This window comes from Pelobates fuscus, chromosome 5 (assembly GCF_036172605.1).
Source record: "Pelobates fuscus isolate aPelFus1 chromosome 5, aPelFus1.pri, whole genome shotgun sequence".
In the NCBI taxonomy this organism is placed as follows: domain Eukaryota; kingdom Metazoa; phylum Chordata; class Amphibia; order Anura; family Pelobatidae; genus Pelobates; species Pelobates fuscus.
Window position 1 is genome coordinate 316,122,276 of NC_086321.1, and position 18,848 is coordinate 316,141,123.

General features: G+C 47.1%; 1 protein-coding gene across 2 annotated transcripts in view; it reads right to left on the reverse strand.

The window, feature by feature from the left end:
* Positions 1 to 4: 4 nt before the first annotated feature.
* ARHGAP45 (Rho GTPase activating protein 45) overlaps positions 5 to 18,848 on the reverse strand; it is a 112,477-nt gene continuing 93,633 nt past the window's right edge. For both annotated transcript variants that reach the window (XM_063455561.1, XM_063455560.1), the window contains 4 exons: positions 17,526 to 17,749; positions 3,233 to 3,455; positions 3,054 to 3,141; positions 5 to 1,016 (listed from right to left, as the gene is read on the reverse strand). In XM_063455561.1, the coding sequence (XP_063311631.1) occupies positions 670 to 1,016; positions 3,054 to 3,141; positions 3,233 to 3,455; positions 17,526 to 17,749 (882 nt within the window). In that variant the 3' untranslated portion in view covers positions 5 to 669. The remainder of the gene's footprint in view (positions 1,017 to 3,053; positions 3,142 to 3,232; positions 3,456 to 17,525; positions 17,750 to 18,848) is intronic.

Sequence of the window (18,848 nt, forward strand, 5' to 3'; positions counted from 1 at the left end):
CAGATACACATCACACTTAAAAGCTCATGTCTTAGAACATTCCACTCAATCTCATCTCACATTCTATTCTGCCACATTTACGAAAGGGGGATGTGAAGACAGCCTTCCTACTCCTCCACAATGAAAACAAAGTGCTGTTGGTTTTTCATTCATCAGGAATAATCATGCAATCCTGCAAATGAGGATAGGGAAAATGAACAGGAAGGGACTATCAAAGCAGCTCTGTCATGTGTTTTGGCTTTTTTTCCTTTCGGTTTTCCTTTCCTTATGCCCCTTGAATCTTAATGATTATACTCCCCTCACTGCTACTTGCATTTATTTCTTATCTTTTCTTCCTTGCGCCTTATCATAATACCTGGGCGCCTCGTTCTCCTCTGTCCATGAGCTCTGCAGTTTGCTCTTCCTTGGGATTCTTTTGACTGATGGATTGTTGCTAAATTAATTTAGCAACTGCAATTGATCTTTGTTTAAGCGCTGCCCATTGACAAAGATCACTCTCCCCATAAGGAAAAGTAATCTCTACTTTATTTTCGGTACAACTGGGAAGAAAAGGTGGATTTACAAACAAAAAAGGAGAAAGGATTCATTAAGTGAAAATCAGCAAAGTGACTGAGCCACTTTAAGGTGTTCGCAGAAGCTGCAGGAATTGGTCGTGTTTATATAAGTTTATTAAACAAACTGAGGGCAGCGATCAGCAGAGCTCATTGCAATTCTTGTTTGCAGCATACGGATGATGGGCAGAGGCCGGTGGCAGCGTACTGGAGGTATCTGGCATTGTTTGGTCAAGAGGACATTGTTGGACTGGTTGGTGTTATTCTCTGCTAGGCTTCCTCGACTTTGACCATCTTCTTCAGATTCTGAATGGCCGTCTGTCCCAATATAAGGAATGTCATCAGCACTTGTTTCACTTGCTTGCTTTGTGAGATGTCCCCTGGTGTGTGTTGGTTCCCATGGCTCTGTGAGATCCTCTCCACCATCTGATTCAGAGTCAGAGTCCTGAGAAGATGCAGTCTGATCTACAAATGCAAAAGAAACATGGTTACTGAAAACAAACTATGCAGTAAGTTTATACTATCCGATACTTTAAAAGAACCCTTATTGGCAAGACAAATTGTACTTAATGTGAGTGACATTGGATTCTATCGTGGAAGGAGTAACAATGGTGAGGGCAAACTGCAACCCTGGTCATTGCATACATTGGAAAGCATAGTTTGTGACCTTACTAAACCAGCATAGTGTATGACCTTGCTAAACCAAAGGAGACGTGTGGTTTTATAAAAATGTGCCCCCTGAATACAAATGCAAACGGTGGTCTTGTCTTAAATCAAAGTTAAAACAATCTCTAGTATAATAAAATTATAATGACCCAAAATAGAATAATGCCGTCATGCAGCTTTTTACCAGCTGGAAACGTTTCCCTTCTGGTTACTGGGGAACTCCAGTGTCATTTGAAGGCAAAAAAAAACTCAGTATGAAACTCTTCCAATTTTGCAACAAACTAGGGAAAAATTCCTTCTTGAACCCAAAATAGCAGTCAGATGTCTCCTTGGATCAAGCAGCTATTACCCCACTCATTAGAAATTATATCCCTGTATGTTATGTTTTTGCAAGTGTATATCCAATTGCTGTTTAAACATCTGTATGGACTGTTTATGAGTATATTTCCAGATAATGGTGCCATGATATCCTTTAGAACAGGTGCCCAAAATTGCACAGCATATTCAAGGTGTGGTCTTACCAGCGATTTATAAAGAGGCAAAATTATATTTTCATCCCGAGAATTTATGCCCCTATTTATACATGACAAAACCTTACTGGCCTTAGCAACTGCAGATTGACATTGCATATTGCTGCCTAATTTGTTGTCTATAACATTTCCCAAATCCTTCTCGTGTGTTCTTATCCCTAATTCACTACCATTTAGCGTGTAAGTTGCTCGTGCATTCTTGACCCTGAAGTGCATAACTTTGTATTTGTCTAAATTAAATTTAATTTGCCATTTTAGTGCCCAGTCCCTCAATCTACCCAAATCACTCTGCAGCAAAGCAATATCCTGCTCACATTTGATTGCTCTACAAAGTTTTGTGTCATCTGAAAACACTAACATGTGGCGTTCAATGCCTATTTCAAGATCATTTATAAATATGTTAAATAGAAGCTGTCCCAAAACAGAACAGAAATCTGAGGGACACCACTTTTGTCCAGCTTGAGAATTTACCATTAATGACAACTCGTTGTGATCTATCCTTAAGCCAATGTTCTACCCAAGAACAAGAATAGGGTCGCTAACAGTAGCAAAATAGAAGATCTGGGCTCTCAAACCTTTTTTATGCAGCCTTTGTTAGGAACTGCAGGGTAAGTAGTGACGTTTCGGCCCTTTGTCAAGTTTTGCTTCATGGGGTCACAATTGGTAGCCTGATACTGACCAAAGAGCTGTGTGTGGTGCATATAGTCCCTACTTTGTCTTATGTTTTAAAGAAAACAAGATTAGATAGAAAGAAATGAAGAATAGATCATGAGAGAGGTAGAGAAGAGGAAGCGATTGGAGAAAGGTAAGTTTGGCATGACAGTGCCACATAAAGAGAACATAAAACGTACAGATCAGTGATACTTTGTTGTAAAGCAGGGATATACAACTGTACACATGCTGACTGCCTTGATGCAAAGTTCTTTCATCCATGTGTCCCTTAACGGTCAACTCCTATTTCACCAGTATCACAGCAATTACGTATATTTTACATGGGAATTTCTTTGAAAAGTTTTTAAGATTTTTTTCTTTCATAACTATCAAAATGCAAATGCACATTTCCTACCATGTATACAGAGATGTTACTTATTTTTGACAACTCTGGGTGATGGGACTTAATGTGTCTCTGATGGGTGCTATCTTTGGAAGCCTGCTCCAACCCTTTTTGGCTAAGTGTAAGGGGACAGAGCCCCAATCTGCAATATAACCACCAAATAAATCCCCAACCTTTATTCACTGATTTGCAGCTTTTTCTTAAGTTATTTCCCGATGCAACCCACATGACACTTAGGGTTTTTCTGTTTACCTCTGAATGCCGTTATCTGGTAATCCGCTGCCAGCTCCGATGACTCTTCTTCAGCTGTAACCTGAAGTCCAGGAACGCTGATGTTTTCCTGCAGAAAACAATTAGTGAACAAAGTGAGGTAATGCTCAGGACATTCCCATTAAGACGAACAAATTTGTATTGCAAACTCTCATCCTTACATCACTGACTGACTGTGACTTCTCCAATCCTGTGGTGGGATTCTGGAAAATAGTATCATAGAAAATTACAAGGGCCTCCACAATGCGAGCTTGGTGAGGATAATCCACGAGAGAGGACAGAGATACAGTGGCATCTGTCGGCCGTGGCCTCATCAGTGCGGGACCAAAAACAATGCCTAGGTTACTGGGACTCATCTTGTTCAAATGCTCTTGTTCAGAAACTCTACAGAGGAAAAAAGTTAGTTTAAATATGGTGGTACCACAACTCAGGACATTTGAATGGTAGGACACGGATTTCAGGACAATTAGCAATAACACAGAGAAGCATATAAAACAATGGATTAAAAAACATGTAAGGAGGTATTATATGGGTTGCTGTTCATATTTGCCACTTAAAATGTCAAATTAATAAACTTTGTATCATCAGCAGCTCATCTCAATTTTTCTTGAACTACTCTCCACTAATTTCACTATCATATTTCTATGACTTCCTTCATTTTATTTACTCTCTTGCAGCATATCCCTCCTCACTGTCAAAAGTGTAATGACTGAGGGGCGTGGCCTGACCGTCAAGGGTGCTGGACGTGTCCGACTAGAGCTCCGCTCCGACCGCGCTGCCTACAGCTAACAGCCTCACAGACTTACCCACAACCTCCCAAATGGAGAAGCGACAATCCAAGAAGGCAACCAAGAGAGGCCCAGAGGGCAACAACACTGTCGCGGGCCTGTTTGCCGCCCACAGAAACAGCCAACAGGACCCGCAAGATGGCGCCGAAGATGGCGCGGCATCCCAGCCGCCGTCGCCACGTGGAGCACCTGGCGAACACACGATCCCTGGCGACACCTCCCAGATACTCGCCAAATTATCCGAGGTGCGTACCTACCTGGCCGGGGAGATTGTAAGGTCGACCGCCCTGCTGCAAACCGAGATCCAGGCTCTTGGAGCTAGGACACATCGCCTTGAGACTCGCCTGGAATCTACCACTAAGGCCCATAATGCTGTTGTGACCCAAGTGAACAATCTCACACACCGCCTATCTGACGCTGAACTTATGATCGAAGATATGGCGAACAGATCAAGGCGCAATAACCTCAGGCTGAGGGGTCTGCCTGAGGGTGAGGAAGAAGGGCCGGTTAGAGACCTCGTGCTGGAGGTGCTTCAACCCCTACTACCTGATATCCCACGAGATCACTGGACCATAGAAAGGGCACACAAGGCCTTGCGCCCCAGGAGGACGGACACAGCATACCCCAGAGATGTGGTCATTCGATTCCTACACTACCCGACAAAGGAATCCCTGCTACGCAAGAGCCGTGAAGGCCCCATAAAATTCAGGGGGGCAGATATCACCCTGTTTCAAGATTTAGCACCGAGCACCTTACAGCGCCGACGTGAGTGGAAGCCTATAACTGAAGCCCTCAGGTGGGCCGGAATCAAATATGCCTGGGGATTCCCCTTCAAGCTCCTGGCGTTCAAAGAGGGCTGAACACACGTCCTTCAGCAGAACGGAGACCCAAATAATCTATTTCGCAGCCTGGGGCTACAACCGCCACTCAACTTGCCCACGGTGCCCACCACGCCTGAGGACTTGAGCAGCTTACCGACTGAATGGCAGGAGGCCGGAGGAAATGGACGTTAGCGGCTGTAAGGGTATCGTATAAGCAGGTCTCAGACTGTCTCTCTCATATTGGGGACTACCACTAATCTATTGATTCACCATCGGGGACAGTGGGGGACTCCTTGGGCGGGGGACCGGGACTTACTCTGACCGCAAGCCACTCTTTATGGCGGCCTGGACCCGCAGGCAGCGGGCCCTTTATCGGGTCTTTGGACACTGGGCAGGGGCACTGGCGGGACTTGCAGAGCTTTGCAGTTTTCCTTTGGGTGGGGAGTGGGGGCTGGCCATTCCCACCCCGGGGGTGCACAATGCACCACAGAGTCATGTAGGGGGCCCACAAGACACCGCAGACTGCAGCACCGTCCCCGCCTGGGACATCCTGCGCCTTGGGGCGAGAACAATGCCGGACTATGGTCCCCATGGACTCTTAGAGACTCAGTCATTAACTTGTCTAATTCATGTCACACGTCACTAAACCGCCTCCGGGCGCTGTGGCTATAGCTGGCGATGGCCTCTGTTAAACCGACCCCCTACCAGACTGGCCCTGCCAGTTTATGCTTCCCCCCCCTCCCTCCCCCCCCCTACCAGCTCAACCGCCACTCTGCTTGGGCCTTTGCACCCACTCAACCTTCATGAGTACCATAGAACCCGTGGCACATCATACACCCCCTATCCACAGCGACTCCTACCACCGTAACATGCGGATGGGGGGCTGGACGCGGGCCCGAGACGCGTGTTCTGCGTCTGGGGTCCCCATCACCCCAATAAGACTCCTCTTAGGGAGTGGGTGCCCTGCTCAGAGGGCAGGGCAAGAGGCAGGTGCCAATAGTGTTTTGTTAGCCCACCCGACCACACCAACGCTTTGCAATGGGATACATCTTCGCTTAATCATATTGTAATGTATTGTATGAGATAATGCTGAATGCCCTGGGTGCGCACGCCCCCTTCTCCCTCCCGGGCTTTGGGCCCGCCCCGTGCTACCACACTGTATGCGGGCTCACCGCACGCTCAGGCGCGGGGCGAGCTCTGGCCCCAGCAACGCTGCCCCGTTAGGACGTGTGCCCAGGGCATGGACCCAGCCCCTGGCTATCAGATCACCCTATCCCTCCCCCTCAGAGCCCCAGCACAAACGGCCGAGCGGCACCCGCCCGGATCCCCCCCTCCCCCTCAGGGGAGAGTCCCCCCATCTCAGTTTCCCCATCCAGCACCTCACTGAAGCCCCAGCAGGTGACCAGAGGAAGCGGACTGAGCCTGCCTATTTTAGCATACCAGGAATGTTTCACTGTTTCATGATTTAGGGGGTACATGTTCTTAATAGTTAATTTGTTGTGTAATTGCTAACACGTTGTTATTGATTTGGGTTGTTTGCTACAGCTTCTCCCTCACCTCGGGTTGGAGCGTTCCTTTCCAACGCCTGCCCGATGAGGAGGGACAATTGTTACTGATAATCAGCTATGCAGCGCATCACGGTCATGGCTATCGGGCTCGATTCTCTCACTTGTGCAGGTCGCAGTGGAGGACCGATCCATGGTACCCAGAGTACGTCTGGCAACTAGTAAGACCAGACCCGAGCCGCCTCCATATGGAGGCGTTTCATTCACTTATCTCTTTTTAAACAAAAAGTAAATAGATAATGTAGAGACTCACCGAAGTGAGGCTCATGAGCTGGTTTTAATACAATAGATACTGAATAGTTTAACATATATATAAATGACTTAACCAGACGCACTGTATAGTATCTATATTATCCTGATGTGTAACTCCAGATAAAGGGCATAGATTCTAATAAAAATACTTTATAATGTTCTTTGACAGAACAGAAATCCATAAGAACACATAATGCCACTGGGGAGTACCAACAGGGAAAGATACGATATACTTAGAAATGGAATGCACAGGCTATGAAAATAGTGGTAGATTCTTTAAACAATGAACATAATAGAGAATCGCCCAAAGTCAGATTGGTATACTGCACATGATGCCAACGGAAGCATAATCCTAGATTCCTAGATAATGCGCCTCCAAAGTATATGAGGCTAATCACTGGTAAATCTGAGAAGTTCTAGAGGTAGAAATCCAACTAAAAAGTGGTCAAAAGAGCAGTTATCCCTGCAACTCCTAAAAAACACCTTCAAGGGTGTTCTATACTTTCCCTGAAAGCGGAAAGAAGGAGAGATAGTACTATACCAGTTACCTTAGGTAATCCCACCTCCGATTAGCATCAAACAGTACCAACTATAACAGGGGAGTAAAAGCAAAGGAGCAATAATATGTATCCCTATAACTCCTAAGGAAACACCTTCAAGGGTGTTCTATGCTGACCCTAGGAGCTCCAAGAAGGCAGGGACATAGCTACTCCAAATGCTTATGGCGTTCCAATTCTTAATATAAGCGGTGCTGTCTGGACAGAAAACTTAGGTGACCCAAATAAAGTTAATTAAACACCTAGTGTTCCCATAGTGCTAAGTGAACAAAATAATAAATAAAATAAAAGGACCCACACATACCACACCACATTCGAGGCCCGCGCCCACAGGAAGCGCAACGGAGTAGCGATATTAATTAGAAACAGCTGCCCGTTCCAAGCCACTAAAACCGAGAGACCCTGAGGGACGCTACCTCATCGTAACTGGCACCCTGCTCTCGCACACTATTCACCTCGTCAATATTTATGCACCCAATCAACCCGAACGGCAGTTCTGGGAACAAATGCAATGCCTAGTGCAGGCCCTCCCCCACGGAATGATCGTGGTTGGCGGAGACCTTAACGCCGCGCCCTGCCCTGCAGTCGACAGAAGTGCACGCCGGGGAATACCCAGATCACACAACCGGGGCGGCCAAGACAAATTGCTCCACAAGTTCATGACAGAGACTGGCCTTGTGGATGCGTGGAGAGCGCATCATCCAGACACTTCGGACTTTACTTTCTACTCGGCCCCTCACGACACATATTCCAGGATAGACCTGTTCCTGGTCAATGACCATTGCATGGCCCGGGTCGCGGACGCTTCCATCGGGTCCATCACGTGGTCCGATCATGCGGACGTGACCCTGACACTGGGCAATCTTAGCAGGGCCACCCCGTGGAACTGGAGGATTAATACATCCTTACTCAGGGATGAAGCTGTCACCACACAGATTAGGCAGGAACTCCTGGAATACTTCACCACGAACGACACCCCAGACCTAAAAGCTACTACGATTTGGGCCGCACACAAAGCGGTGATCAGGGGCTCACTCATTCGCCTAGCCACTAGAATGAAAAAACTGAAATTCCAGACCCTCGACCAGCTACTCTTGGAGATGCGCGCCTTAGAGCAGGCCCACCAAACTCACCCAGACAGATCGACTTTTCAGAGACTCGACGCCAAGAGGCATGAAATTAAGACGCTATTACTGGACGACACAGCCAAATCCCTGACCTACTCGAGACGCACATTATATGAAAAAACAAATAAAATGGACACACTGTTAGCTAGGACCCTAAACCCCCGACAGAGACGGAAACACATCACCGCGATCAGGCACCCGGACGGAACGACCAAAACCTCCCCGACAGAGATAGCGGCAATCTTCACACAATACTACAAACATATATACAACCATACCCCAAGTACGGCAGTGTCAGGGTACCTGAAGTCTCTACCTCCGAGAGAGGTAGAGACTTAGACGTCTATCCGTCCGGACGGGCTGTTTCCCCTGTTCCTCGCGGTCCACCCGGTCACGTAAACGCCGGCCGCGAGGGAGTCACTTCCTTTTGTAGCAGGACGTCCGGAAACCGACGTCATGACGCCAGCCCGGAACGACCTGTCACTCAATCCTGTAGAGACTTATCAGATCTCGTCGGAGGCGTGTCTCTCCCTCCGAGCCAGGGTATTTAAACTTGCTTCTCCCATTTGCTCATTGCCCTGTCGTGGTTCTAGCCTGTCTAGTCACACAGTGCTCTGGTATTTTCTGTTATCCCTTTGGTTCCGACCCGGCTTGTTTGACTTACTCTGTTTACCTCTGTTATCCTTGACCCGGCTTGTTCCTCGCTTACCTGTCCTCTCGTTCCCTCGACCTCGGCTTGTCTCTGACCATTCTCTATACTCTCCGTACGTTAGTCCGGCCATTCTAAGGTCCGGTATACGTATCCTGTACCTGTTTGTACTCTGCGTGTTGGATCCCTGTCCCGATCCTGACATTACGACAGGGCCAATGGATCCTGCAAGTATAAACAGTCAGCTTGGTCCTTCTGATCCTAGGTTCGAAGCCATGGAGCATAGAATGGATCAGATGGCGCTAGCACTACAGGCATTATTGTCTCGTGCTAATAACCCGCCAGAGGAGACGCGTACTACTTCTATTTCTCCTGTGAGCTCAGGCCTAGAGGTAGCCACTGTAGGTGCCTCTTCCCGTATTACACCACCAGTGCGTTATGGTGGCTCACCTGAGAAGTGTCGTGGTTTCCTTAACCAGATCAGTATCCACTTTGAACTACAACCTCGCTCCTATCCTACAGATAGGGCAAAGGTTGGATTTATTATCACCTTACTCATTGAGAAAGCTCTGAGATGGGCCAACCCACTATGGGAGAACGATAACCCGTTAGTATATAACTATAATGCCTTTGTAGCTGCCTTTAGAAGAACTTTTGACCCTCCTGGTAGAAAGGTCAATGCAGCCAGATTACTGTTGCGCCTGAGACAGGAGAACCGAACTCTCGTGGATTATGCACTAGAGTTCAGGTCTCTGGCGTCAGAAGTTAAGTGGAATGAGCAGGCTTATATAGATGTATTTTTGAACGGGTTATCAGACGTAATCCTTGATGAGGTTGCTACTAGAGAACTCCCTGAAAATTTGGAGGATTTAATTTCGTTCATTTCTCGTATTGATGAGCGTTTAAGAGAGAGACAAAACACTCGAGAGAGGAACCTTAGACCTTCCTTTAAATTAGCTCCCGCATTTCAAAGTCCTGATCCCACTACCTCACTGTTTCCTGAACCTATGCAGATAGGCAATACTCGCCTCTCAGAAGAGGAGAGACAGTACAGGAGAAGAGAGGGATTATGCATGTATTGTGGAGTCAGAGGTCACTTACGCCTGAATTGTCCTAATCGTTCGGGAAACGCTCGCACCTAAGTTTCTCTAGAGGACAGGCCTTGGGTGTTTCTATTTTGTCCTCTACTCATAATTATAAAGATCACAGGCTTCTGCTACCAGTTTCTTTAACTTGGGAGAAGGGAGTACTAAAGACTATGGCTTTGATAGATTCCGGAGCTGCTGAGAATTTTATCGACCAAGCCTTTGCTACCAAACACACTGTCCCATCCCAGTTAAGGGATACGCCCTTGGCCGTTGAGGCCATAGATGGTAGACCTTTACTTGAGCCTGTTATCTCCCGTAAGACTATACCCGTTAACTTAACTGTTGGTATCTTGCACGAGGAGAACTTATCACTTATGCTCATTTCGTCCCCTTCGGTCCCCATAGTCCTGGGGTACCCATGGTTAAAAAGACATAACCCTATTATCGATTGGGAGTTAGGGGAGATACTCTCATGGGGTCAGGGCTGCCAGGAGAAGTGTTTACGCAGGGTTTCCCCATTGGCTGTAATAAACACACCGGGTAGTACCACTCAGTCTACAGAGGGACAGATACCGTTCATCTACCAGGACTTAAAAGCAGTATTCGACAAGAAGAATGCCGATACCTTACCTCCACACAGGTCATTTGATTGTAAAATTAAGCTTTTACCTGGTACTATGCCTCCGAGGGGCAATGTATATCCTCTATCCACTCAAGAGAACTCAGTTCTAGAGGAATATATTTGTGAGAATCTAGAAAAAGGATTCATTAGGAGATCCTCTTCCCCCGCCGGGGCTGGTTTTTTTTTCGTTAAAAAGAAGGATGGTACTTTGAGACCTTGTATTGATTACCGGGGTTTGAATAAGATAACCATCAGAAATGCCTATCCCATTCCTTTGATTACCGAGCTGTTTGATCGTTTAACCCCTTAAGGACACATGACGTGTGTGACACGTCATGATTCCCTTTTATTCCAGAAGTTTGGTCCTTAAGGGGTTAAAGGGCTCTAAAATTTTCACCAAGTTGGATCTCAGAGGGGCGTATAACTTGGTGAGAATCCAGGATGGACACGAGTGGATGACAGCGTTCAATACCCGTTATGGTCACTATGAATACACGGTTATGCCATTCGGTCTTTGTAATGCTCCGGCAGTCTTTCAGGATTTGATTAATTAAGTTCTTAGGGAGTTTCAACATGATTGTGTCATTGTATACCTGGATGACATACTTATACACTCTAGGGAGATTGAGACCCACCACAGACAAGTCAGAAAGGTATTGCTCAAACTTCTGCAACATGGCCTATACTGTAAATTGGAGAAATGCAGTTTTGACCAGTCTCAGATAGACTTTCTTGGGTACGTGATTTCTGGGGAAGGCTTTAAGATGGATCCTGACAAACTCCAATCTATTTTGGATTGGCCATTGCCTATGAGACTCAAGGCTATCCAGAGGTTTATTGGTTTCTCTAATTATTATAGGCGCTTTATTAAGGGATACTCTTCTATTATTGCGCCTATTACCAATATGACCAAACAAGGGGCTAATACTAAGACCTGGTCTACTGAGGCTCTTGTTGCTTTCAAGACGCTCAAGGAACTTTTTGCTTCTGCCCCAATTTTGGTTCATCCTGATACGACTCTGCCGTTCCTACTCGAGGTCGATGCCTCTGAGACGGGAGTAGGGGCGGTTCTGTCACAAAGGTTAGGGGTGGACAAACCGTTACACCCTTGTGGGTTTTTCTCTAAGAAACTATCTGGTCCTGAAAGCAGATATGACATCGGTGACAGGGAACTGTTAGCGGTCATTATGGCTCTTAAGGAGTGGAGGCATTTATTAGAGGGGACCTTACATCCTGTTACTATTTTAACGGACCACAAGAACTTGTCCTATATTGGGGAGGCTAAACGCCTATCCTCCAGGCAAGCTCGTTGGTCCCTATTCCTGACTCACTTCAACTATGTGCTTACTTATAGACCTGGTTTTAAGATATCCAAAGCCGATGCTTTATCTCGCCAATATGAACCGTCCACTATAGTTGAGCCAGTTCTTTCCTCGATAGTTCCTAAATGTAATATCATCGCTAACACGAATCTCAGGATTCATTCTCCGTTGCTTACCGAGATCATGGAGTTACAACATCTAGCTCCTAAACAGACTCCTGGGGATAGACACTTCGTTCCTCCTGCTCTCCAACTGGAAGTGTTACGGTGTTTCCACAACAGCAAGGTAGCTGGGCATCCTGGCATTCGCAAGACGTATGCTTTAATCTCCAAAGATTTCTGGTGGCCTGCTTTGCGTAAGGATATTAAAGATTTCATCGATACTTGTGAGGTCTGTACTAAGACTAAGCAACCTCATACGCTTCCATGTGGATTTCTGCATCCCTTAGAGGTTCCAGAGAAACCATGGTCCTGTTTAGCTATGGACTTCATTGTCGATTTGCCTATCTCTAAAAAACAGACTGTCATCCTCACCGTGGTTGACAGATTCACCAAGATGGCTCACTTCGTTCCTCTGCCTAAACTCCCGTCTTCACCCGAATTGGCAGAGATATTCGCAAGGGAGATTTTTCGTTTACATGGGATACCCTCCCAAATTGTGTCTGACAGAGGTTCCCAATTTGTTTCCCGTTTTTGGAGGTCCTTCTGCTCTCAACTGGGTATCAAATTGAATTTCTCTTCTGCCTATCATCCTCAGTCTAACGGAGCTGCTGAACGCACCAACCAAAAAATTGAACAATATTTACGTTGTTTTGTTTCTGAACACCAGGACGATTGGGTTGGTTTGATTCCTTGGGCGGAGTTTGCACACAACAATCTCGTTTGTGATTCTACTCATTCAAGCCCCTTCTTCATGAATTATGGCTTTCATCCATCTATTCTTCCCTCGGCCTCCCCTTCCCAAGGGATACCGTCGGTTGATGTTCATGTTGCCAATTTGAGGAAGTTGTGGGATCAGACTCGACATATTCTTCTGCACAATTCTATGCTGGTTAAGAAACACGTAGAAGGGCGGCTCCGGTGTTTGTTCCAGGTGATAGAGTTTGGTTGAGTACAAGAAACATCCGTTTAAAAGTACCTTCCATGAAGTTCGCTCCTCGTTATATTGGACCTTACAGGGTGCTGACTCGGATTAACCCAGTCGCGTATCGTCTAGCTCTTCCCGCTGCCTTACGCATCCCTAACTCATTTCATGTTTCATTGCTGAAACCACTAGTCTGCAACAGATTTTCCTCCACAACGTCCTCTCCTCGCTCTGTTCAGGTGGAGGGTCAGGAGGAGTATGAGGTTAACTCTATTATCGATTCTCGAATCTCCCGGGGGAGAGTACAATATCTGGTCGATTGGAAGGGATATGGTCCTGAGGAGAGGAGTTGGGTACCTCAAGAGGATGTTCATGCTCCTCGTCTCCGCAGGGCGTTTCACTCCCGCTTCCCATCTCGTCCCGGTTCCTTCCGCCCGGTGGACGTATCTGAGAGGGGGGGTACTGTCAGGGTACCTGAAGTCTCTACCTCCGAGAGAGGTAGAGACTTAGACGTCTATCCGTCCGGACGGGCTGTTTCCCCTGTTCCTCGCGGTCCACCCGGTCACGTAAACGCCGGCCGCGAGGGAGTCACTTCCTTTTGTAGCAGGACGTCCGGAAACCGACGTCATGACGCCAGCCCGGAACAACCTGTCACTCAATCCTGTAGAGACTAATCAGATCTCGTCGGAGGCGTGTCTCTCCCTCCGAGCCAGGGTATTTAAACTTGCTTCTCCCATTTGCTCATTGCCCTGTCGTGGTTCTAGCCTGTCTAGTCACACAGTGCTCTGGTATTTTCTGTTATCCCTTTGGTTCCGACCCGGCTTGTTTGACTTACTCTGTTTACCTCTGTTATCCTTGACCCGGCTTGTTCCTCGCTTACCTGTCCTCTCGTTCCCTCGACCTTGGCTTGTCTCTGACCATTCTCTATACTCTCCGTACGTTAGTCCGGCCATTCTAAGGTCCGGTATACGTATCCTGTACCTGTTTGTACTCTGCGTGTTGGATCCCTGTCCCGATCCTGACAGGCAGGCAGTAGTGCGACCGAACTCACTGACATTAACAACTTCCTCGCTGACCTACGACTGCCCACGCTCCCTCCCGAGGCCCGGGCAGTCCTAGCCTCTGAAATTACTGAAGAAGAAATAGATAAGGCCATAACAGCCCTAAAGGGTAATAAATCACCAGGTCCTGACGGTTTTGACGGCGGATACTATAAGGCGTTCAGGGAAGAGCTAACACCCCACCTCCTCCGACAGAGTTTACAGAACTCAGGAACGGTGGTGTCCCAGATCAGGACATGTCCTTGGCCACCATAGTGCTGCTAGCCAAACCTGAGAAAGACCCCATGCTCCCGGCTAGCTATAGGCCAATCTCCTTGATAAACCACGACATGAAGATACTAGCCAAGGTCCTAGCGTCCCGCCTAAACCCTCTCCTGACGTCACTTATAGACCCAGATCAGGTCGGTTTTGTCCCCGAACGGCAACTTTTCGAAAATACTAGGCGCAACATAGATCTAATATGGAGACAGGCCACCCTGAATACCCCGTCACTAATTGTATCACTAGACGCCGAAAAGGCCTTTGACAGGGTGACCTGGACTTACCTGTTCACAGTGCTAGAGCACCTAGGGCTGCCAGGGGAATTCATTGCACCCATCAGAGCGATGTATAGCAATGTCCGAGCCCAGGTCCAGATCTCGGGGGCTCCCCTCCACCCCTTCAGTCTTCACAATGGTACCAGGCAGGGATGCCCGCTATCCCCACTCCTGTTTGTTCTAGCCCTTGAACCCCTGCTGCAGACCCTGGAATCACAGTGGGGGCAGCGAGTTCCTGGTCTCGGCCTACGCCGATGACGTATTGCTAACCCTCACTAACCCATCCCAATCCATGGCGGCCCTGCAAGAGGTCCTCCTGAGATACGGGGAAATCCCGGGCTATGTAGTGAATATAGACAAGTCCAGCGCGCTTCCTGTGGGCATGTCGGCACATGACGCTACAAAGATAGGACACGAACACAAGATACGCATCAAGCACACCTCCATTAAATATTTAGGAGTCCACTTAACCGCAGACCCCAGTAAACTATTCCAATACAACTACTCTCCCATTTTCAAAACCCTAACAAAAGACCTGGACAGGTGGCTTGACAAGCCGATATCGTGGGTGGGACGGATTCACACTGTTAAAATGAATATCCTCCCACGTATCCTGTTCCTATTCCAGGCATTACCACTGCAACTGTCAAAAGCCCAATTACAACCACTGCAACGAACCATAGGCACATTTATCTGGCAAAATAAACGCCCCCGGATTTCAAGACAGATCCTTTATAGACACAAAACAAGGGGGGGACTGGGGCTGCCGTGCCTATATTATTATTACCTAGCTGCCCAACTAGCTCAGGTGGCGATGTGGCACACTCCCCCAGGCAAAAGGAAATGGGTAGATATTGAATCCCTTATGATAGGGGCGGACCTACCACAATTTGCCATGTGGGTTCCGAGAGAACAAAGACCTATACTCCGAGTTACATGCCCGGCGATTCTAAACTCACTTAGATTATGGGACCACACCCACACGAAATACAGCCTGGCATCCTCACCCTCCCCCCTAATGCCCTACCTCCGCAACAGAGCCTTTACCCCAGGCATGACTGCCAGGGATTTCAGGAACCTGGAACACGGGATACAGAGGATTTGCCACCTCTATAACGGCCCCGACATAGTAGGGTTCAACGACCTCTCGCAGGGGAGACACCTTACACCTAGCGATTTCTTCAGATACCTCCAATTACAAGACTTCGTCAAACAACCACATATCAAAAGCGCAGCGTTGAAACCGCTTACATTCTTTGAACACTGGTGTATATCAGAAAACTTGCCCCGGGGAACGATCACAATGCTGTATGCCCATCTTTGCGCTAAGACGAAAGAGTGGGGCCGACTAACTTACGCTGACCAATGGGAACAGGAGCTCGGAGAGGTCCTGGAGGGAACGGAGTGGCAAGAGATTTGGGAGGCCAACGCCACCGCCTCTGTATGCGTGACCCTCCAGGAGCAATCATTTAAGACATTGTTCCGGTGGTACACCACCCCAGTAAAACTACTGCGGATGCGCAAAACTATAAACGACGAATGCTGGAGGGGTTGCGGACTAAAGGGGTCGTATCTCCACATGTGGTGGGAATGCCCCAGTATGGTCAGGTTCTGGAGGGGAGTCCAGACCCTCCTGAGCCGGGTTTTCTCCAGGACTTTAGAGCTAGATCCATGGGTATATCTGCTCAACAGACATATAGAGGGCTGGACTAGGGCTGAGCAGAAACTCATACATAAAATTACACTAGCGGCCAGGAAGGCTGCAGCAGCCTCATGGTTAAAGCCCTCCACCCCTACCGAGCACGAAATAGTGGCCAGAATTAAAGAGATAAGGCTAATGGACGACCTAACAGCTAGACTCAGGGGGTCCACTAAAACTTTTCACAAGATATGGGACCTCTGGGATGACAGCGAATTTGGCTGAACCGCTTCCCCCACTCCCCCCCCCCCACTCTGTGTTGACCTCCAGATAAGGATAGCCTAGCAGGGCCTCAGCACCACGTACATCCCCATCCCTCCCCTCCCTTAACTCCTCCGCTCTCCTTCACGTTAGGACTACCTCTATAAATTGTCCCCCCCCCCCGCATCCCCATATGAGCCCCAGGGACGGCCCCAAACCAAGGGCATACAGGTAACACACAATCCACATCCTTGCTTGCGGACCTAAGATGTATTCTATCCCGCCCGCTGGGGGAACTCCCCTTTTACATCTACGCACTACCTATAAAATAGAGCCTTTGTGGTCACTGTCATGTCATAGGCAACAACTCTTCTTGACTAGAATAAAGACACAGGGCGCCCGAGATGCCAAGCCAACTTCCATGATCCCACCGTCCGAACCCTTACCTGGTTGGTAACCTCATGACGCAGGTAGCACCTACACAGAGAAGGGAACTAGACAACCAAAACCGGGACACAGTATAGCGGTGGAGGACTGCAGCATTATTAGTCCCTATCTCCCCTATCCCCCTCCCCCCCTTTTCCCTTTTCATCTCTGTCCCCCGCTCCCTCTTACCTCCGTTCCCACTTCCCTCTCTTTCCCCTTGCTGTACAAGGGAACCTCACAATTACAAAAACCTTGCTGGAATTCAGGGATACAAACCATTGTATATGCATATCCTAATATGTCACTCTTTCATTACTCTTCTTACTTATGTACTGTAATAACTGACACAGTTTTTATGTGAAGTGGGCTTCTGCGTAAGCCTAAAAGTTGTTAATTGCACTCCCTTTCCTGCCGAGTGAAAAAATAAAGAATTAAAAAAAAAAAAAAAGTGTAATGACTGTAATAAAATAGAAGGCACATTGGTACCAAATAACGGAGACAAGATATCCCAATATGTTTCTATATATTTAAAGGCACATTTGTCCTGGCCCATATTCTTATTTTTCAAACAGTCCATTCTCATTAGTCTCTTCTGATTTTAGTTATTCTTCCTACTCTTTATTGTTGGTCACTTTTCCCACTTGCCCTCATATTCACCTGCACAAATGCTGCATTAAGTACTGTAGAGTGGTCCTGTTCTCTGTGGGCAGGTCTTGCAGCAACTCTTTAAGTCGCATCACTAAGGCCAAAACTTCTGGCTCAGTGTCTGGTCCTTTGTCCTCCAGTTTTGGCCCTTTTCCACCATCAGTTCCACGCAAACTCTCCTTTGCCAGTCCCATTAGACCGTTATACATACGGAATGGCATCAAGGGCTCCGGCAGCTGAGAAGAACACATGCCATTTATATGTATATGCAACATTTATAAAGTCACACTGAAGATGAATTGTTAAGATCGGTCAATGAAATGCAGAAAATAAAAGACTGCAAAGGAACTTTTACATACTTGAGGAATACACTAGTGCCCAAGTTTATATTTAAACAGAATGCCTTAAAGATATCAATCGGAAAAAAATATCTGTCCTTAATATATATTTTTGTTTCTTTATGGTACAAGTACACAAAGACTGTTTTTACTATAGGGACATCAGCATCTTCCCATCTGGAGAGACAAAACATACCCGCAAGACTTTAGCTTCTCCCCATTTATCCTTGCTTCACACAGAACCACAGATCAAGGCAGGGCCACAGGTGTGGGTGGTGAGGACATAGGGTAAACATAAGTGTATTGGATATAGAGGAGACATTATTAGGGGGCACGAGAGATACAGAATAGTTATGGGATCATGAACAGATGAAGTGGAAGAAATGAGAAGGAGTTGAAGCTAGCACATAATTTGAGGAGAGAGCAGAGGCTGTGGAGAGAAATAAACCTGAGAAGGAAATAGGCTGGGGTTATAAAGGAAAAATGTTTCTTTTTCTGGGCATTAACTGAACATGCTGACAGCAATCACAGTCCTATTACTGTCAGGCAGTCAGCACATGCTGGGATCCGTGAGATCCCAGGATGTAAAGTGTTGTTACTGATAGGGGTTTAAGTATTTAATGACAGCAATCAAACTACTATCACTCTGTGAGCCTGCCAGGTACATTACAGTAGATTATTCACTGTCTCACCCCCCAACCTTCAGCTGAACTCCTCAAGCAGAAAATCACAGAAAGGGGTGACGTGAGGTCACAAAATTGCTCTTCATTGGCTGTCGGCTAGAGTTTCTGGGTCCAGAAGACAGTGTGTGGTGACTGGGAGAGGTGAGTAAGTTATCGGTAATTTTGGTAAATTACAAGGCAATACTGATAATCCGTAAAATGCTGAATATCGTCTCTAATTTGGGGTACATTACAAATAATGAAACTAAACCCCCATTATTTTTGCCTAGATCAGGTGTTTACATTTTTTTTTTTTTTTTTTTTTTTAAATCTGT